We start from the raw sequence: 22200 nt of genomic DNA, 5'->3' as shown, positions 1-22200 counted from the left end.
ACCGAAAAACGGAGAAGTTGTACAAAAGATAGATACAGTACTCAAGTTATGTAAAGACATGTGAAAAAATCTACTCAAGTACAGCAACAAAGTATTTGTCCTTGGTTACTTCCCGACCACTCATACCCAGCCGCATTAAACGCTCCGGCAGTGTGTGAAATTCCTTGCGATGACATCATGTTACAAACGACTCGCAAACAAACTCGGGCTCACCACAGTGCGTTGATGAGTCTCATCCTCCACGTTTGATGTTCGCTGAGCGGTAAAACGGCCTCCCCCCATTGGTCGCCGCGCATTCTAGCCGATTCCAATTAGATGCCGGCGGTAAATAATATCGCCACGCCACAGTGCTTTTATGGCGCAGGAGAACAAGTAGGGCGATGGGGAACAAAAGGCCCCCATTGAGGAAGCGTCTCATCTAGGGAGGGTAATCTTCGCCGGTGAGCATGCTGGGAAAAAGACACAAGGGGATGATGAGCCAGGCCTTGTCGTCCATTGTTGGGCTTGAAAAGTATGATTAGAGCTAAATAGAAGATGGAAGCCGGGAAGAAAACAGAAAAGCTTCATCTGTTGTTCACCGCGGGGAGTCCGAAAGCATTTTCGGTTCTCCATTTGAGTAGAAAATGACCAGGAGTGAGGCGGTTGGGATTCTTTAAGCGAGCCAGAAGATAGAAATGATTCCAAACATCCATCCAACTAGTTTCCATATAGCGCTTATTTTTATTAAGCTAGCAGTTGAGCTAGAGAGTAGCCTCATTCTGGGCTTGTACACCAAATGCGCGTTTGCATATTATTTAACCACTGAACCCCGAATCCATTCAAATGGGTTACTAATTGTATTTTTGCTAAAAAATATATAGTTAAAAAATAGTTAAAATTATTTTTATTTTATTTAAGAAAACCATATTGTTATGTTTACCGCTTTTAGTTTGTAAATTGTGTCAGTGCACCACCTAGTGGTTAATGTTATTTACGTGTGTAGAAATAGTAGAAGAAGAAGGAGTCAGAAAGTCAGGAAGTAATTGGTCTGCAGTTCTTTCTTGATCAAGCATCGTCTGTAAGTGATTTATGGAACAACTATGCATGCTAAGCATGCAGCGCCTAGATGTGTGCCGAATTGTAGACGTTTGTCAACTTAAAATGCTCATCGCTTAGCGCGATTGCTAATTGTTAGCATATGCTAATTACGTTTGTTGTCTTCTGATCATTCATGTGTATGTAGCGCAAATGTTAATTACATTGTATGTTTCTTGTTGCAGTTTCACAATATAAAAAGACAACTTCATTGCACACCTGGACTCCGTGGAGTTTGTTTATGAATGTTTAGCTGCTTGGATAAGCTAACCCTTCGACTAGCAAGGCACATATCTTGTCTAAAGCCAGGGTGAGCAAAGTCCTTTTTTGCTCATGTCCATTTTTTATTTATTTTTTTACATCTAAGTGTATTTTTTTATTATTATTTTTAATATAAATTAGTGAAAATATCCAGTTCTCAATGTGTGGAAAATTTGAGGCGGGGTGCACCGTGTTACCGCGGCAGGTAGACAGCGGATTGATCGCGAGGGGAGTAAAAGAAAGGTGGATTTTGTGTGTTATTATTGTTATATATTAAAAAATATATTTTAGTTTTATAAAAGAAAAAAGTAGAACTTCAGTTTACTGGTAAAAAAAAAAAAAAGAATCTGCCGCTACCAAAGTGGAGGGGCGTGGCTTCGAGCCCTGCTCACTTCATTGAGAAAAAAAAAAAGAACGAAAGAATGTTAGTGACAAAGTAGGCCTACGGGGCGTTCAGACTTACAAATGCAGGGTACGTTGTTGCCATAGAAACAGAACTCCATCATAAACCCTAGACATTCCCCGCAAAAAAAAAGTAAAAAATAAAACTCTCTGTCTTTTACAGTGTATTACAGTAATATAAAAACTATTACCACAGCAAGTGTAAAAGGGTAAATGTTCAGAATATCATTCAAATCTATGGACTTAAGCATTGATCAAATATGGATGCCATGTGTTGCCTCTCAGCATGAAGTCAAAGGAGGCAACAAAAACATTGTGACTGCGCTGAAATGGGTCAAGCGGAGTGCAGTGGATGGTGAGGTCTGAGCCGCCTCAGTGAGGTGATTCTGCTTGTCTGGATACACAGCGCCCCCTAGAGGACAACGACAGCTCGTCATTCACCTTGACACTCAGGTGATGCCACAGCAAAGCAGTTTATGGGGGTGGGTGGAGGTTATAACCAGGTTAGATGCAAAAAGTATCGGGAAAATTGTGAGTTTGACGTCACTGTGTGTTTTTGGTCTCAAAAGTTGTGAGGAGTACCAAAATAATGGATTCCATGCAGTTTGTCCTTTTTTTTCTTTTACTTTGTTATTAAATCCGACTGATTGTGTTTGCTGCCCTTGATAATCTATTCATCTGTCTTCTGCTTTAATCTATTCCACTGCATTTCAATCCGACCCATGATGATTATGTATTTTTTTTCCATATTGAATGTGCGGCGACCAATCAGTTTGGTTGGGTTTATTTGGAGAAATGTCAATGTTTATTTCGTGTTTGATTACTTTTTGGGCGTGAGAAGAGGGATACCACCCGGACTGGTCGCTGACTGCTAACTAACTCCTTATGTACTTCAAACGATGTGTCAACGGTTCTTGTGGATTTGTTTTTATTATTAGTAGTAGTAATTAAAAAGCCATTTCGCTGTTCCTTCTGCTGTGCTCACCTTGGCCACGCGGGGGCAGTGTAGAACAGATTGACTGTTTATGGAAGCTTACATAGAGGATAAGAAGTGTTGTTATATCGTCTTGAGTGTTGCTTCACATTTTGACTTCAAGTATATGTTGCTTAATGTGTTATGTGTTTTAATAAGCGATATTGATAAACGATGGATGTATTCAATGTATTCAATCATTATCTTTCAAATTATGTGCTAGCATTAGCATTAAGATAGCATACTAATGGCTATGTAATTCTCCTTGTTTTATTTTAGTTCGAGTTAATGTCCCTGCCACAATTTTCTTCTCTGGTATTTGCTTCTTTAGTTCATCTTGTTGACTTGACTCACTGTGAACTTTTCAAAAAAAATGTATTTCCTTTTTTTTTTTGCTGCCAGTGTACTAATCTGGGTATTAGTTGTGCAAGTAGGACTACACAGCACAAGATAAGAGAGAGCACAATGGGTGGCGACAGGAGATGTGTGACAATTCTGTCAAAAAGTCCAGATGGGAATCCGTCGTGTTTACACTGGCAGCACAGGACTGAGGGCTCTCCCGTGCACAGAGGTCGCCGTATCGGGCCAGCTGAGTGGCTCATTGATTGTCTGTCAGACGTGTGAGAAGTGAAGGCCCATTAAGTCCGCGGAGCGTCACAAGATATGCCGTTTGATGACATGCATCCCGATGAATATTTGCGATGAGTTTGCCAAATAATTTCAAAATGATTTCTGCAGTCCGCCTTGAGCCCATTGATGAATGAGTCGCAGCTGCACAGAAATAGATTGAAGCAGGTGGCAAAATTGTGTTTCGCTGCCACCTGGGCTACCAAAGTTGCAGTCTATTAATTCCCATCTTTTTTTTCTTTTACCTATTTAGTATTTTGCTGCCGGTAAATTAATTATGAATGGAGTTTAGTGCATTTTGCATATCCAGTAAATATAGTGAGATACAATAATACTATATTATTGAATAAATTATCTCACTCTACCATCCTCAACCCATTTCTAGCAAAGGAAACATTCTGGATTGATGGCGGTCTGTACATTGGGTGAGAGGCTCCAGGTGGAAAGCTGTTATCAGGCCAGGGCCGCAAGATTACCTCCAGCGGCTTTCACTGCTTAAATCCTCCCAGGACACACACACACACACACACACACCAACTCATCCAGATGTTGATTGACAGCCACACAATTGTTTTCTCTTTTGGTTGCACTATATCTCACTCTGATTTGTCTCTTCTTGATTTCCTCTAGGTCTGCCCTAAAGTCAACAGCTTCAGGTCAACAATGTGAAAGTGAATGTTGACTCAGGGAAAGAGCCTGCCTCTCTACTATGGGAGCATTCTCGAATTCCAATGTATTTATTTTAGGATTCAGTGTAGCCGCCACTTTGTTTGTAAATGGTCGAGCTTTTTATAAAAGGAGTAATAAATACTTGTACTACAACATAATACAGCATGAGGCTTGGTTAGAGTTTACCCCTAAAAAACTTAGTTGCTACCCTAAGCATAGCTCTCAACTTTTTTTTTTTTTTTACTTTCTGGACCAGGATTTGATGCTTCTGATGAGTAATCTTATCTTGTAGCTAGTGATGGCAAAATGAAGCTTCATGAAGCACTTGGGATTTTTTTTTACTCCCCTAAATGGTGCTCTTGGTTTAAATATAAAGGCTAGTGCAATGGAAATTGATTAAATTTCCACTGCATCTTCCAACCAAGACTGCCATCTAGAACTAATGAACTAATGAATACACACACACTCGCACGCACGCACATACAAATAATAAAAAATAAAATAAAATAAAAATAAAAAAATGTAAAAAAATAAAATAAAATAAAAAAAAAAATTAAAAAAAGGAGAGCAATGATGATGACATGTCAAATCGGTAAAATTACCGAATGAACAATACTGAGCTCTCAAGGAAAAAAAAAAAAAAAGAGTGCCATCTAGAGGAGTCAAAAAATATCACAAGTGCTTCATGAAGCTTTCATGAAGCTTTATTTTCCCATCACTACTTGTAGCAGTTGAGGCAAAATAAAGTTTGCTAAATTGCTCTCGAAAGTACAATATGACGTTTGATGATTTGAAGTTGGGCTACATCCATATTCTGCTCAATACAACTCTGACATAAAGATAGTTCATTCAGAGAAAGATTCTTCCATTTCATTAAAAAAAAATAAAAATATCCCACGATTAACAGAAACACATTTTGTCCTATGCCCCAGCCGCTGCCCCAACAAGACAAAGCAGTGAGTTAAAGCTTCTGTTTGAGCATGTGTAAGTGACAGTGTGGCTCTTGCAAGCTCGCCTTAGGGTACGGTCCAAAACAGCGAGACGGGTTGTGCCAGCTATTTTGCAGGCAAAGGAGATAAACGCAGCCAGGTTGAAGGACAAAAACTGCTGAGGTGCTACCATGCTTGTGCCAGTTAATGGATGGGTCTTTCCCGCCGTAATTCAAAACAATAAGAAAGTAATGTGCCTTTGTTCTACTGAGCAATGCGGGCAGTCAAAACAGATGCCGGCGTGGTGAAAAAGGAAGCAGGCAACAAAAATGGAGGTCCACGAATGTGAGAATTTGTGCTGACAACAATCTATATTATCCTTTTGATTTGGTTTAGATGACACGGCATTTCCCAAAAATAATTTGAAAGGTGGACTCGTCAGACCACAGTACTTTTTTTTTTTTTACTTTGCATGTTGATATATGGCTTCCGCTTTGCATGGTAGAGTTTCAATTTTGTTTTTGTTACATTGTTTGCTTCAATGTTTTGACATTAAAGGTTTGTAATTGCCTTTGGATGCGTACGTTGACAGTACACAGACTATATTATTATACTTTAAGTGCTGTACAATATTTTCTATACATTTTATGCAAGCAATGTTTTTTTCCATTTTATTCAACCTTTATCCAGGTAGGGCAATTTAGAACAGATTATCTTTTGCACTTTTGGCGTAGCTACCTGTGGGGTATAGGGATCGAGCCCTGTGGCCAATATGTGACATTCACCCGAAAAGGTTTGTAATAGCATTTTTAATGCCATAAGATGCTTGCAAATAATTTTTCCATTAGACTGAATGAAGTTCTTCCCATCAGTTCAACATAAATCGGGTTTCCAGCCACACATTTTTATTGGAATTTTCAAGAAATGTAAAAATAAAACTGAATGAAAACGCTAGAAATTCGAAACAGGGCCCAAAATTTGCAAAAAAAAAATTACGCTTGAAGGGGGTGGATTTTGAAGCGTATCGAAAAAAGGATAAATAAATAAAGCAATGGCGGATGATAAACTAAGGTATCTTTAGGGGGGACGACGAAACAGAAATCTTTTTGGAATTAATTAAAGAAGCGAATATTATTGCAATTTTTGATGAAAAACAGGAAAGAAACGCTACGGTTTATCAAGAATTACAAAAGCAAACTCATACGACGTCATCGCACGGCACAGTTGCTTCCTGTTCTTCTTCTTCTTTTAAATTACTGGTGGATCACATCCCTATGGTGTATAAGTCGCATGTCCGTTTTGCGCATTTTCACTAAATTCCCTTAAAAATTTTGAAATATTTGGATGGAAACGCCACTCTACTGGCTTTGCACCAAGATGTCACCAGATGGCGCAAAACAAAAATGTTATTTTTATGTTAATCATCTGTTTCTGTGGCTTTGGCCTGAGAACAAAAACAACAAAAATTGAGAATAGGTTCCAAATTGGCAATAACCGACCACAAATATGCAGGAGATTCCACTCTATACCTTTTCTTAAGTCTCTACTTCCATTGATTGGTTCAGCAGTCTGTCTGACAGTGGAAAAGGAGTACGCGGAAGGAAAGGGCAGACCCCGTTCAAGAACAAAACAAAAAGTCAAAGGCAGACGGAAGATGATTGGATGAAGGGCGGCACGGAGCCATACGGAGTGACACAGTCCAACAGACGGAGAGCTATGGGAACATTTGGAGGATACATGAGGCAGTTATGAACCTATTTGGTTTCTCCTACAGGGGCACCAGAGTGTCACTAATGGCCAAGCAGGGGCTGGTAAACACATTTCTGTGACGGCGCGACACTGCCGAAAAAACAAATTAAACTCTCTTCTCTCATTTCACACCCGCTCAACCCCTTTTTCCCCACCTCCCTCCATTACTCATTTCTTTTCCGCCACTCTGCTCTTCCTTCCCTTTTTGTGGTCTTTCTTCTGCCTCGCTTTCATTTTTGTCTTCTGTACATTTAGCCCTCGTCTGTTCTCCGACTAGCTCGCTTCCAGTAAAAACAAGGCCATATGGGTGAGGACAAGACGCAATCGTGTTCCTACTTTAGGATATGTGAACGCTTGGCTGGCATCACGGTGGGAAGGGTTCTGGCCGGGTTATAGTTGGACGGCAAGGCCAGTGTAATGAGGCGTGTGTGGACTCTTTTTTTTTTTTCTGGAGAGCTCAGTATTGTTCATTCGGTAATTTTACCGATTTGACATGTCATCATCATTGCTCTCTCTTTTTTATTTTTATTTTTTTATTTTTTTACATTTTTTATTTTTATTTTATGTATTTATTTATTTTTATTTTTTTGTATGTGGGCGAGCATGTGTATGTGCGTGTGTGCGTGCGTGTATTCATTAGTTAAAAAATCCCATACCGTTCGCCTAAACCGAACACTTCCAGCCAGAGTCGTGAGGCCCTCAGGAGACCCGAGGAAGGACCAAAGAAAGGAAAGGAAAGTGAAATCCAGCACTTGTGTGGACTCTTGTACACAGTGGATATCTGAGTTAACAGTACAGAACAAGACAACACAGTGCACAACAGAGACATGCTAACACGAGACAATCAAGCCAGTCCCACTCACTATCAGTGAAAATCTACCAGTTAAGGGTAAAAGGGTAGTAATGCATTGAAAATATGACTGGACGGACTTCTGGGGATCTCCACCCAGCTTGATTGGATCGAGGTTCCTCTACAAGTCAACACGTTCTGAAGGCCTGCAGTGTTTTCTCATTAGTGAGGCAACATTAAATTGGCCAATCTCACACGCCCGCATACGTCTAATAGAAAAAGAGCATATTAAAGCTATGCAACGGGCACTTTGCTGCGGATTTCTTCACCTCAATTTAATTTAATCCATCCAGTAAACGCAGCACACGGAGAGTTTCCTCTCATCTTTGTTTACATAAAAGTAATGAAGTGGATGAAGCCGTGGGCCCAAAAGATTAATTCAGATTGATTGCGGCGCCAGATATCCACATGTAAGGGAGACAACACAAAGCGGGTTGGAGAAAAGCGTCATTTCGAGAATCCCCGAGCAACAATGGTGCTACGTCGCATTGCAAATGTGAGGCCTTGTTTGAATTCCACATTTATACTAGGGCCACATATAAACTTTTTTTTAGCCAGAGTGTAATATTCAGAGAAAAACTAATAAATTTACACACAAAAAAAACGTGAATATTTGGAACATTATAAAGTGGGAAATTTGCAAGAAAAAACGCACAAATTTGAGAGTTTCATGTTAACATGATGGTTATGGTTAATCTCTCCTATAGCAATGACTATTTCCTTATTTGCAAACCACGACCAAAAAGTATAATTTAATGAGTTGTTCCATCATAGGCATTTTGCACAACATGTAAATTGTGACTTAGTTGACACAAGCATCCAAGCAGGCTACGTGAGTTTTTTTCTCGCAAATTTGCCACTTTATAATGGCGCAAATATTTGAGTTTTTTTCTCATAAATTTGGCAATTTATAATGTCACAAATATTTAAGTTTTTTTTCTTCGTAAATTTGTGCTTTTTTTCTCGCAAATTTGCAACTCAATAATGTTACAAATATTTGATTTATTTTTTCAGAAATTTGTGAGTTTTCTTCTTGCAAATTTGCCACTTTATAATGTCGCAAATATTCAAGTTTTTTCTCGTAAATGTGTGAGTTTTTTTCTCCCAAATTTCCCAATTTATAATGTCGCAAATATTCAAGTTTTTTTTTCGTAAATTTGTGCTTTTTTTCTCGCAAATTTGCAACTCAATAATGTTACAAATATTTGATTTATTTTTTCATAAATTTGTGAGTTTTCTTCTTGCAAATTTGCCACTTTATAATGTCGCAAATATTCAAGTTTTTTTCTCGTAAACATGTGAGTTTTTTTCTCGCAAATTTCCCAATTTATAATGTCGCAAATATTCGAGTTTTTCTCATAAATTTGTGAGTTTTTTTCTCGCAAATTTGGCAATTTATGTCACAAATATTTAAGTTATTTTTTCGTAAATTTGTGCTTTTTTTCTCGCAAACTTGCAACTCAATAATGTTACAAATATTTGATTTATTTTTTCATAAATTTGTGAGTTTTCTTATTGCAAATTTGCCACTTTATAATGTCGCAAATATTCAAGTTTTTTTCTCGTAAATGTGTGAGTTTTTTTCTCCCAAATTTCCCATTTTATAATGTCGCAAATATTCCAGTTTTTCTCATAAATTGGTGAGTTTTTTTCTCGCAAATTTTCCACTTTATAAGGTTGCAAATTTTCGCGTTTTTCTCATAAAGTTGTGAGTTTTTTCCTCGCAAATTTGCCACATTATAATGTCGGAAAAATTATAATTTTCTCGTAATGTTTTAGTTTTTTTCTCGCAAATTTGCCACTCTATAATTGTGCAAATATTTAAATTTTGCAAGTAAATTTGTGATATTTTTCTCTCTCTGAATATTGCCCCCCTTTCTAAAAATAGATATATTTATAAGTGGCTCTAATATGCCGTCGTAGCTCTCCATTCAATGTTTCACTTTTCCTCACCCTCTCGCCTCACATCACACCCCACTTGCATTCTGTTATCGGGAAAGGTGTTAGAAGAATGTATTTAGCACTTACAGTGAGCTCTGTGTGTTTGTATGTGTTGTGTGTGTGGGGGTGGGGGGTAGGGGGGGGGCTGCATTTAGCGAGGTGACACTTGGAATGGAGCGTGCGCTACTACTGGGACTTGACGTTGGTGGTAGAAGGGCATCACGGATCACCAAGTCACTAACTACTTTAAAGAGAAAGTCGCTCTGGGCTCACTGATGTTGTCATTAACACTTATATGTCGGGAGGGGAGATGTGTTACAGTGTGTTGCCTTCAATTCTTTAGAAACACATTGGATACCTCCAGTTTGCCTGCAGAACCGATTACTTGTCCTACGCTCTAATTGAAAAGGTGTTTTGTTATTTTTTTGTTACTTTTATAACCTTGAGCAATATAGTAAGATGAGGGAAGCTCAAAATAACATGTAAAGGTTATAGTGTGTCTCACCTTGGGGTTTAAACCCAAAATCCCCAAATTTTTGTAAATAGTGTAAATTAGAGATTCCACTAGTCTCCGTCTGTTTCCCTTCTCGTCTTGTATTTCAACGTGGAGAATAGAAGAATTGAAAACAATGAGCGTTATCACAGCCACTGAATTCACGGAGATAAGGAAATTCATTAGGCGCCCGCTTGCTAATGACGTACGAGGAGATGAAATTACGGCAAGGACAAGGAGGGTGCGAGCGACGGGAGCAGGGGCAGAGGAAGCGTAATGAGCGCGAGGAGATACAACACGGGACGGTATCGTGGCGTGCCAGCTCCAAAGGGCCCGGCGACCTCTCGGAGTCGCGGAATTAACGCAGGCCTCGGTTGCTTTGTCAACACTCCTGTCTCTTTGCCTTTGTTTTGCGGTTTGCCTCCCGCCTCCCTCCTCATCCTCCCTGTCTGTCTGATATTTCGCCACAGGGGAAATTGAGGTTGAAAGTCATGTGCGAACGCAAGCGTTCGCTTAGTCGGCACGCCGCCGGCTCGTGTGGCGCCCAAGGTTGCGCCAAGCGTGCAACTCGATTAACTCAGTTATTCCCAACTACTGTGCAGCGGAACATCAGTACGCCAGGAGAGATCATCAGGTGAGAACATTTCACATTTTTCATTTCGTTTTCACTAAAAATATGATAGTAGTAAATATTTATTTACTTAAAAAAAATTATGTTTGATCATATACTGTATCTACATTATGCCAGAGACATTTAGAGACAGGCAAAATGATTGCATATGGGCTCCCACTAGATGGCAGGCGGTCCAATTAACATATACTGTATATCCATGTGTTGCCATTCATGCAACACATGGATATACAGTAATTTTGTATTGTATTTTGGTCTAATTTTTTTTCCACCCTTTGCCCAATTAGTCAACTAAAGGCGAAATCAACCTTAAACATTTTTGACAATAAGGTTTTATATGTGACCTCACTAGTCCAAACATGACCTTCTGATTAATATTACATTTGTGGAATATGAGTTATGCCGCAAAATCCAGCTGTTTTTATCTAGCTCAGGGGGGCGGCCATTTTGGCACTTGCGGTCGACTGAAGTGAGAAAATGGCAAAAGATGTATTTACAGGTTAATTATAACCTCTGCCATATAGTGATTTTTTTTTTTTATTTCTCCGCCCTTCACTATACAGTATAGTGGAACCTCAATTTAAAGTGGAAGTAACCCCCCACACACACACACACACTTTTTTTTTTTATTGACAATAATATGTTCTATGCAGCCCCACTAGTCTAAACAGTATTCTAGTTAAAATATTGCATTAGTGCAATATGAGTTAAGCAGCAAAATCCAGCTGTTTTGATCAATATCAGAAGGCGGCCATTTTACCACTTGCTGTCAAGTGAAAATGACATCACAGTTGCTCAGGGCTCAGGCAACGACCAATCAGAGTGCACCTGTTTTCTGAAGCTGAGCTGTGATTGGTTGTTACCTGAGACTTGAGCAACTGTGATGTCATTTTCACTTGACAGCAAGTGGCAAAATGGCCGCCTTCTAATATTGATAAAAAAACAGCTGGATTTTGCTGCTTAACTCATATTGCACTCATGCAATATTTTAACTAGAATACTGTTAGAAATACATAGAACATATTATTGTCAAGAATTTTTTTTTGGGGGGGGGGGTGCTTCCACTTTAAATCGAGGTTCCACTATACTGTATAGTGAAGGGCAGAGAAATAAATAAATAAAATTCACTATATGGCAGAGGTTATAATTAAGCTGTAAATACATCTTTTGCCATTTATACAACAATAATAATAGCTTTGTGTTCTAAACTAGATTTGTGTGCAAAATTAGACGAGATCCACATCATTTTGGCATTTATACTTTATATTTTCTTTTGGTGACGTGCTGCATGTGAGATTTTTCGAATTCGATTCATTAAAATTCGGGAAACACTGCATTAACTAATAACACGTTTCAGGGCGAGGGTTGGTTCTACACGTTGCGGACGTAGAGGGTGAAAACAAAACGTGGGGAGTCAAGGATTATTATCCATTGATGGTCTGCAAATTCATCTGTGACACATGAAACATAATCCCAATGTCAGATCGCGCTTAACGCTTTTTTCCGACACGAGTGCACGCACATAGATATACACGAGTACCATCTGGTGCCTTTTCCGCGGCCCTCTGGCTCCCATGTTGGATTACCCCCGCAGTATTTACCTCTTTTCAAATCCAGCCGGCAGCCTCTGATAGGGGCCATCTGTAATCTGAAGGTTATATTTGCATCGTGTGTGTGCGTGCGTGAACATGTTTGGTAATTTGTCCCCCGCTCAGCGCTGGGACGGTATCATCTTCCCTGCGACATCTGTTCTACACCAGGCTAAAGGCAGCATCTGCCCGGTGGAGTCGTGGGACGAAGCAGGTCCGCACAAGTATCATCGTGACTTCAGTGCGTACGTACACACTAACGCTGGTCAATTCATTAAGTACATACCGTTTGCATTGTTTCGAGAGAAGCGGTGATCTGTTTAGTCTGAAACAGATAATAAAACACTAACAGGTATATATTATTTATCCTCTGTGAAGAATGACTAATAGAACATTGGCTTAGTGAAGAGCTAAAACAGCTCATGTTTATACTGTCTGTATTATACTGCCCCCAAGAGGCTAAAATGTGGAATTTACATTATTTTGGTTATGCCAATACTGTATGTTTTATATACTGTAGTATAGTAAAAATTAATAATAATATAGTGTACTAGTTTGCTTATTTAAAAAAGTTACAAATATTATTGATGGATTAGTGTTAAAGATTATAATGGAGTTTGCATTCATTTCAATGGGAAAAGATTATTTAAGGTACGAGTGTTTTCAACACACAATTGGTGTCAAAGAAGTATGTTGAAACGATACATCTCAATGGAGGGATGAACATCTTTGTATGTTATGCCTGTAAAAGCGTGTACTTTGTTTAGCAATTGTATCTGTCAGCACCCCAGAAACCTGTCATGTCGCCCGTATTCCAACGACACACCAAAATAAGGCGGGAAAAAAAAAGCTCTCGTGAAATGTTAATGCTTTTCTGACAACAACACAATCGTGGAGCATGCAGAGAAGACTGAAAACAAATTTACAGCTTATCATCTTTGCGAAGGGGATGACATGTGCCGCCATGAAATGTGACACAGAGCATTGTGCCATTTCCTGCCTGGCACAGGAAGCGCCCATCTGGACGCGAGTGCTGTCCGTCTTTTTGTTGTTGTTGTTGTTCCATGCTGTTGCAATATCCCGTGTCACGCCGCCACTCGTTTCTGGGCTGTTATTATTTGGGAAGCGCCACACGGGGGTGAACGCAGGGACATGGAGGGGAAATGAAGGGGAAACAGTTGTTAGTTTAACATGCCGCTTTGAGCTGAAAGTGTTTTTTTTTTTGTAGTCTTTTTAGTATACAATGACATTTTGAAGTCTGGAAACACAAACATTGAAAAAAATAGGCTTTAACCCGTCACATTAATAATATAATTTTAATACACAAATACCATACACAAAATGTGTCTTGGGATGTTTATTTTCTCAACTGCAGATGGAGAGCAGAGGTGTTTATTTGAGGGTAGGCCTTGTTTAATACACATTTTTGGATTTTTATTCAAGTATATTACACTCAGAAATGGCGACCAGCTTCAGTCCGTCCAAATGCAATCCTCACAATCATGTGGATAAATGTGACCCAATCTGTTCAAAATCCGCAGCTACCCAGAAAGTTAGTTAGGAAAACAGCCCAGATTTTTTTTTTTTTTGTGTACCAGTTAAATAAACAATCACTGTTTGCGGTTGACAAGGATTGAGCCCTGCCACAAATAGCTAAATTAATTGATACAATCAATAATTGAACAATGAACTATGAACCCAAAATATTTTAATATGATTTCAACCTCATTTTCCAACAACGCTATTAAAATAGTTTACAGATTATTTAATTTTGCACAAAAACAAATGACATTGGCTAGCTTGTTAGCTAGCTCCGCTTACGCTACATTCCTATTAGCTAGCTGCTAGCTTTGGTGCCATCTTGTGACTACAACTAACCTATGATAATGCAGTAGTAAAGTCATAATTAAGTCAAACAATCAAATGAAAAACACTATGTACGACAGTAATCGAGTGTGCCTTCTTGTGCCCTTGTATCCTTATGGCGCCGCGCAAACTAGTTCACTGCGCCCCTTGAGACCCACACTGACAGCGACCCATACGACCGTGACATCCCCATGGAGAAGCTGAACAGTAGCCGCTACTCATCATCACGGCAATTTAAGAAAAGGAAATGTGACTGGATGTCATCCTTCCTCATGCGTTACCACTGAACAACATAATAATATCGCCTCTTCAACAGAGAAGTGACTGCAGTCCCCAGTAGACCTGATGCTCACAACATGGAGTGGATTGGGGGGGGTGGACAGTAATCAAGTCAAGCCAAGTGTGTACTCCACAATACTTGTCGGGTAAGGTTAAAGAACACAATTGTCACATCATTATCAATGGTGGTGGGAAGTACAGAAGTACAAATATTTTGTTACTGTACTTAATTAAGTAAACTTCTCAGGTAGCTGTACTTGACTGTTCATTTTTCTGATGAACCGATATGTACTTTTTACTCCTTTTTAAATAATAGACTGTTTTTCCAAGTTACACAGATGACAACGATACATAAATAACAAGTAAACAAAGGTAAAGTCAACCTTCTTTTTTTTTTTTTTAAGCTGTTGGCTGCAAGAGTGATTTGTAGCTGCAGTAATGTGTTGTCTTATACACTAGCCAAAAACACAATTCATTCAAATAAATTCTGCCTAATCTGAAAAAAAAAAAAACAACAACAACACAGCGATAAGGTGTATGTATGTTTTCAGTTGCTATCATTTAGCAATTTTTGGTTAGTCAGTTCGCAACCGCAAAGCTATGGCAACACATTGTTTTGATAGCATAAGCATTATCGCTAGCTAGCGTTAAATAAGAATGCAACATGTAATGTTCTTCTCTGTATTTTTTTTTATTTTTATGTTATCAAAATATGTACTTACGGTAATGTATTATTGAAAGTAGAAATTTGTTTTTGCATTTTGAGAACATGCTTTTTACTTCTTTACTTTTACTTCTTTTTTTACTACAAGTTTGATCAGTGCTCAATATGGTTCCGATTCTAATATGCACGGAGTTTACATCTTAAAATAATTGGTGCTTTTGTTTTTGGTGGAAAACACATACTGAATGTAAATCAGCGTTTTTTTCTCCCCCCCCAATGCATTTCAATGGCCGTCAATTATATGTGGATTTTTTCGCTTTTCCCAGGCTGACCCCGTCCCCGAGTAACGGGGGTTCACTGTGTTTTGCGTGTTTGTTTGTTTTACAAGTAGGCCACCTGTAGTATTAGTGTGAGTGCTTTTGCAACCTCTGATTATTATGAGGTAACATTATGACACTTGTATTATTATTATTATTAACATAAACTAAAATGCGTTCTGGTGAGTCTAGCAACAACATAACAGACTTTATGAAAAGTTTAGCTCCCCCTCCAGCAAGCCAAGCAGCTCAAAGAAAGATGAGTGAAAGGTCGTGAGCCCCCTCTGGTGGCTAAAAGTATATAAACTCACTGACAAGCATTTTTGTTAAAGTAACATTTTTTTTTAATATATCTCTGGTGCTTTTATGTGGATTATTGGATTATATATATATATATATATATATATATATATATACATATATATATATATATATATATATATATATATATATATAAAGATGTTGTCTGTGTGTAAAACACTTTTGGTATTATCCAACAACAGTACCCCCCACATGTTATAACTAGATGGCAGATGCTGCACCCTGCAGATAATAAGCATCATTAGCACATGAAAGGCATACAATAAAATACACAATTTGTTCACACGTGCGCACACACACACACGCTTTAGTGGTGATGTGAGACTCAACAGGCATGACTGTGGCACATCTGGGACAGGCAGAATAATGAACGAACGTATAATGAGTCATGAAATAATAATGATGATGAATGACTCTCCACATGTACACGTTGCACACACATATGACAAGTGCATGACTATTTATCTTAACTTCACGCTGTGGTATGTTCAGCTGTCCCCGCCGGTCTAAACAAGTTCATTAGGAGGAAGTCACTGCCGCTTCTAGAGTGAGTATTTGGTTGTTTTACAGTCAACGATCTGACGGAAATGGTTAAAAAGGTTCAAACAGCTTGACTGTCAGGGCACTTGGGCCACTGAACAACAAATGGAAAAAATATCTGCCTCAAATAAAAAACAAATATCAAAATTTATAGAAACATGGTCTACGTATATAGAATTTTTTAACCTAATTCTGGTTACTTAATTCTGTCTGTTAGCGAGAGCCACTACATCATGATAACTTACATTGATGTTTCTGCATTTGGCAATTTATTATTATATTATATTATTAGTATGGGATTTTTTTTTAATGGGCTTTAGGTGAACTGATGAATACACACACGCACATACATGCTCACCCGCATACAAAAAAAAAAATCTATATATATATATATATGTGTGTATATGTATATATATGTATATATATTTAAAAAAAAAAAAAAAAAGAGAAAGAAAAAAAAATGTTTTTTTAAAAAATAAAAATAAAAAATTTAAAAAGGAGAGCAACAATGATGTCAAATCGAATGAACAATACTGAGCTCTCCTGGAAAGAAAAAAAAAAGGTTCAAACAGCTTGACTGTCAGGGCACTTGGGCCACTGAACAAGTTTTTTTTCCTAATGCAAGTTTTCAAGAAATTAAAATGAATATCTAAAGAGGATAAGTGGTGTGGAAAATGATTGAATGAGTATTAACTCATTTGCTTGAAGGTAGTTATTACCAAAAAAAAAGGCCAGCAGGTGGCAGCGCAGTATGGGCCAACCAGGGCCATGTTGCAGACAAGTTGTTTTTCCGCACAGTTTAAAACAAATTTGTGAATAGTGATAAACATTAGTTATATTCTTATGCTAATTGCTGCAAAACGTAAAAAGATAGAAATATACTTTTTTTCCTGATGAAAGAAAGATACTCTAATCTTTCTTTTGGTAGGTTCCATGATTTTATAGCAATAGAACACAATAATCTGTGGGCCTTGCAAAATCTGTCAAAATCCAGTGAAATAGCCGGGAACGAAGTGGATTACTTCAGTGAAAATGGCTGGGAGTGAATGAGTTAAACAGAGTGTGGCCCTTCTAGTTGTAATTGTGCATAATGTAAGTGGATTGAACTATTTTTTCATCCCGTTATTTTACTTTTAATTACAAAACATTTGCATTTAATCAGTTAAAACAGTTTGTTTTCTAAGTGAATTCAAAGATCGTCACAATTCGGCAACTGTGGATTCACATTTTCTTAAATTTTTGTTCAATTACTATTTGCTTTTTTGCTTTTCTACGTGAGGTCACATCACCACAACTAAAAGGGCAAGATTTTTACATTCAACATACAATTTACATACTACATATTTCCCATTGCATTTTTTTTTCATTCACCATTTTTTGTAGCCGATTTGTTTGATCAACATTTGTAAGGGAACTCAACACTTCCCCTCTCGTCCCATTGCCTGTCTCACTTCCTCCATCCTCACCTGAGATTTGACTCATTTCTGACTGACATTCTCTAGAGCATGGCCTTCGCACACAGACTCATCTCGTTCTACATCTTCAATGCAGGTAACAGGGACATTAAACATCATTGGACGATATGCAAATGCTCTTCAACTGTACAAGTTAATGTTCCTATTTTTTTAACAGCTGCTGCCCTGCCTTCCATCCACCGACGCGTGTCTGGGATCGGTAAACCACATTGTGACTCTCGTGTGACTCTTTCATGAGAAGTTTGACTAAACTGTGAATGGAGCTGTCTGCTCATACCAACATAAAAAAAATATTATTATTTTTTTAAAATATTAATCTACCCCTAGTTCTACCAAATATGGAGAAAGCGTGTCGCTTAAGTCAAAAACAAAGGTTTGCTGTCTTTCGTGAGCCTTGTGTAAATAAATAGGAGGAACCTTTACATTCAATAAAAGCACATGATGCCATAATAAGGACTACAAGTAAGCAGTAAGTAAAATCCGCAAAATAGAAAAACCCTATTTAAATGATTTTCCGATCCCTTCTGCCTTTACAGTAAACAAATGTTGATTTTCCAAGACAACTTATCCAAGCTAACTGATCATCTCATAATAAACAGTACATCAATAATCATGCCCAAAGATGTACGTTATCAATTTACCCTACAGCCATTGTGCTCTGTAGGCGTAAAAAGCAGGATTACAGAGGATGACAATTAGTCATGTTTAACAAAAACTAGGCTGTGCTAAAATACAGTACTTCCTGTTTCATTTTTTGTAGTTAAGTGTGCCTCCATCTAGTAGTCAACAGTGGAATTACACTCAAAATAGGGGCTGGGGGGGGGGGGGGCAGCAAGACAGCAAACTGGAAACCTGCATTTGTAGGGGATTACTATATTAAAAAATTAATTTAATTATCATAACTGTTTTGGGGATTTCTTTTTGGGGGGGAATTTAGGTATGTGGGAGAGTGTACTATATTCTAATTGAATTATCATAACTGGTTTCTTATTTATTTATTTTTTTCTGTGCTGTCATGTGCTTGTTTTTTCTGTACGTAGCCTAGCACTTTGCTCAAGTGGTAAGTACTAAATTCCAAATAGAAAAGTTCAGCAATCAATCCCTAGAGGCACAAACAGTGGCACCGACAGGAGCAAGATGCTTCAAAGAAAAAAAATAAAGCAAAATTTATTTCCAAAAGAAAACTGCAGGTGTGTTTCATCTTCCTCCTTTTTCTTCTCATCACTAGGCGCCCTCCCTGCTCTGCAGCTGACTGCCACACCGGATTACCCAGTGGCAGCGGGTCAGAAGGTCAGCCTGCACTGCAGCGCACCTAACCTGACAGCCTATGACAACTGGTACTGGCAACGGCAGGGCAAAGAGACGTGGAAGCGAGTGGCCGAGGGGGACAATCTCACCCTGAGCGAGCCACAGCAGAGCGGGATGTACCGCTGCCTTGCTCAAAGGAGTCTAATTGAGAGTGTCAGTCCAAACCACACAGTCTTGATCATCTCCTTTCACACAACAGGTTGGTGATCCAATCAGTAAATGCTGACTCCATGCGATTGGTGATCGGAATCGGTATCGTACAATGTCACTCAAGGATGATCGGTGTTGTAATCGGCACATATAACTCTGATTAGAACACCCCGAGTGAGGACTTTTGCCACATAAGATTACCGGTAATTTAGTCTCTTTGGTTTGTGTTTAGGTGAGCATATGACTTCATTTTCATAATATTTTCACTTTTCCTTCGATTTTTTTTATTGCTGCAAGATTATAGTTATATTTGCTTAGAATAGCAATTTTTTTCTAATAAAATCCGACTATTCCCACAACTTTTTCTTATACTAAGACTTTCTTATTTATTGTTTATTTATTTACATTATGACTTGAAAAAACATTCTTCTAATCCTTTTGTCTTTTTTTCATAGTGTTACTTTTTTTGTAACATTATTATTTTTGTCTCACAATTTAATAGATTTTTCTTCCAATGTAAACTTAAGACTTCCTTTTCACATTAACATTTTTTCTTGGAATATTTTCTTTTATATTGTAATGAGTTTACTCTTTTCTATGCATTATCATAATATAGACAATCTTCTCATATGATAATACGTTCCCTATCAACTTTTTCCTCATAAGATCCGGTTCTATTTTTGTACCGTTTTTCTAGTTATGCAACTTTATTCTTGCCTTTGCGACCTCATTCTAGTCCCATTTTTTTCTTTGTTCTCATATTATAAATTAATCTTCACAATATTTTTTTTCAAAAAATTACTGGAGTCTTTATTCGGTGTCTATCTTAATTTATTCCTCTAAATGATTTATTTCATAAAATTACTTTATCATAACCTTTTTTTTTTTTCTCAAAACACATATTGTTCTAACAGTTCAAATTAAATTGAATCTCTCTTTTTTTAGCAATATTTTTTTTCGTAGGAATACAACTACAGTCTCTTAGGATTACGACTTTATTTCTGTAAAGACTACAACTTTGTTCATACTATTATGACATTATCCCCTTAACATTACTCTCGTTCTTCTTAAGATTAGATTTACTTTGTTTTTCATAACACGACTTGAACATGACTTCATTCTCTTAACATTATTTTGAGATAACTTTTATCTAATGTAATTCTGACGTCTATTCTCGTATTGTTATGATTTTATTATTATAAAATTATAGTCTGGTCAAGTCACATTTCAGATGATCTAACGAAACATTTGCCTGCATCTGATACATTTGGTGTGGAAAGAGTGTGTCTAAAGCCTGTACTTGATTTCACTGTTGCAAAATTCTTATCAGCGCTTGTGGTGATGCTTTTTCTACACGACCTTGGCCATGATCTCAACCACCAACATGTACGCTGACACACATCTGACCTTCTTTTTTTTTCTTTTTCTTTTTTATTTATTTTACAGACAACGTAGCAATAACTGCTTTGGTTCTCTCTTTTCTGGCCTTGATAATGAATATCGCCGTCATGTTTTGGCTGGGCTGGCAAAGACTTGGAGACAAGGCGACCCCTGCCAACACGGGAGCTAACGGTACAACATTGCACAACAGAGAATTTATATATTTTTTTAATTTTTTTAAGACAAATATATTCATAACTGTTGTTTTGTTTTAATCATTTTACAAGGTTTTTCGAGGGCTGGAAAGGAACCAAAGTAAGAAGCACAAGTTAAATTTTATTATTTATATTAATGTATGTACAGTATGTATTTACATACTGTATACATGTGTACTGTACACACAATATTTATTTATTTAATCACATGTATTTTACATTATTTTCCTATTCAAGTTGAATCAGATGGGAGTGACATGTATGTTTTTTGGATTCAAAAATATATCTGTTTATTTTTTGCATCACAGGGGAGGTCTTCCCCAGGCTGAGAATGACGGACACGTGTACATGAACTACTCAAGCACCAACTTAACCTACACAGATCTGGATGCCCAAACCGTGGTTGCGGACAGCACGTACTCAGTTCTTCCGTGAACATTCTGATCAGGCAGTTCGATCAACTGAATGTGAAGTCCAACTCAGATCATCACTTGTTGTAAACTACTTGTTGACAAACTGTAATCCACGTGTTGTGCTTAATGCTGGCAAGCTCGTCACTATACATCACTAAAAACACACCACAAGCATTTTTGAAATAATGTGCAGGCGGAAAGTCTTCTAAAAGAGAGAACTCACTATTGTTTTTGTCATTGTGAATAATCACAGTGGTGAAAATGTCACAATATCAGACAAGAGAAAACGTAACAATGTTACTTCTATGCCCTCATTTTTGACTGGTAGGAAATGCTGTTGTTTTTTTTTATGTACGTCATGTCAAAAATTACAACATTAAAAGACTGCTGTTCTAAAGGGCAAAACTGTCTTTCGTCAGTTGGTTTGGTGGATTCTCATCAGATAAAGAAACTGACAAGCTTCTGCTTGCAAAACTTCTTCTTTTCTGCGTACTTCACACAGGAAGTTGGACTGGCGCAATTCAGTCTGCACATATAAAAAAAACAAAAAAAAACAAAAAAAAACATAGATTGGTTGTCAGGACCAGCAGGGCTTTCTCTGCAGAAGCGTTGACCTACAAACTAAATTCTTATCTTTGTTCGACTGTATTGTATTAATTTATTCCCAGCAGTCTAATCTCTTCATTTGACAGCCCTGCCTCCAGTTCATGTGGATTTTGTTAGTCCAATGTGAGTTCAGCCTCTATTTGCGGCCATGTCATCCGAAACTCTCAAACGCCTTCAGAATCAGGAGTGCTATCTGATGTAACTTCATCTATATCAGCAATTGGACTGTTTCTTAAACAAACAGATTTCAAATTTGTTCTCACGGGGCCTGCGAGGCCACGATGGCGTTATTCAACATTATTTAATCCTCTGATTGGCTGGTCAGAGCAAAAACATGCTACAGCCAATTTAGACTAGAAAAACACATCAGTCGTGATCACACGCATAATTTAATAAATGTAATAATTCACATTTTGGGTGAATATGAGGTATCTTATTTAAATGTTTTACTTGTATGTTTTTATTAGCTGAAGATTGA

The 22200-nt window shown here is 37.8% G+C and overlaps 1 protein-coding gene across 1 annotated transcript; it reads left to right on the top strand.

The window, feature by feature from the left end:
* Positions 1-10513: 10513 nt before the first annotated feature.
* Positions 10514-21560, top strand: LOC144044899 (uncharacterized). Its single transcript, XM_077559601.1, has 8 exons — positions 10514-10602; positions 12315-12429; positions 17678-17726; positions 17808-17849; positions 18879-19157; positions 20555-20680; positions 20776-20803; positions 21012-21560. Exons 3-8 carry the CDS (start codon positions 17681-17683, stop codon positions 21136-21138), a joined length of 648 nt encoding a protein of 215 aa, XP_077415727.1. The 5' UTR covers positions 10514-10602; positions 12315-12429; positions 17678-17680; the 3' UTR covers positions 21139-21560.
* Positions 21561-22200: the final 640 nt, after the last annotated feature.

Source organism: Vanacampus margaritifer, chromosome 1 (assembly GCF_051991255.1).
Source record: "Vanacampus margaritifer isolate UIUO_Vmar chromosome 1, RoL_Vmar_1.0, whole genome shotgun sequence".
Lineage (NCBI taxonomy): Eukaryota > Metazoa > Chordata > Actinopteri > Syngnathiformes > Syngnathidae > Vanacampus > Vanacampus margaritifer.
This window is presented reverse-complemented; position numbering and strand designations above follow the sequence as displayed.

Excerpts from the sequence above, each read along its gene's own strand:
- LOC144044899 (XM_077559601.1), top strand. The coding sequence starts at position 17,681 with ATGGCCTTCGCACACAGACTCATCTCGTTCTACATCTTCAATGCAG. Across the intron at positions 19,158-20,554 it reads CATCTCCTTTCACACAACAG|ACAACGTAGCAATAACTGCT; the intron begins GTTGGTGATCCA and ends TTTATTTTACAG. Across the intron at positions 20,804-21,011 it reads AGGGCTGGAAAGGAACCAAA|GGGAGGTCTTCCCCAGGCTG; the intron begins GTAAGAAGCACA and ends TTTGCATCACAG.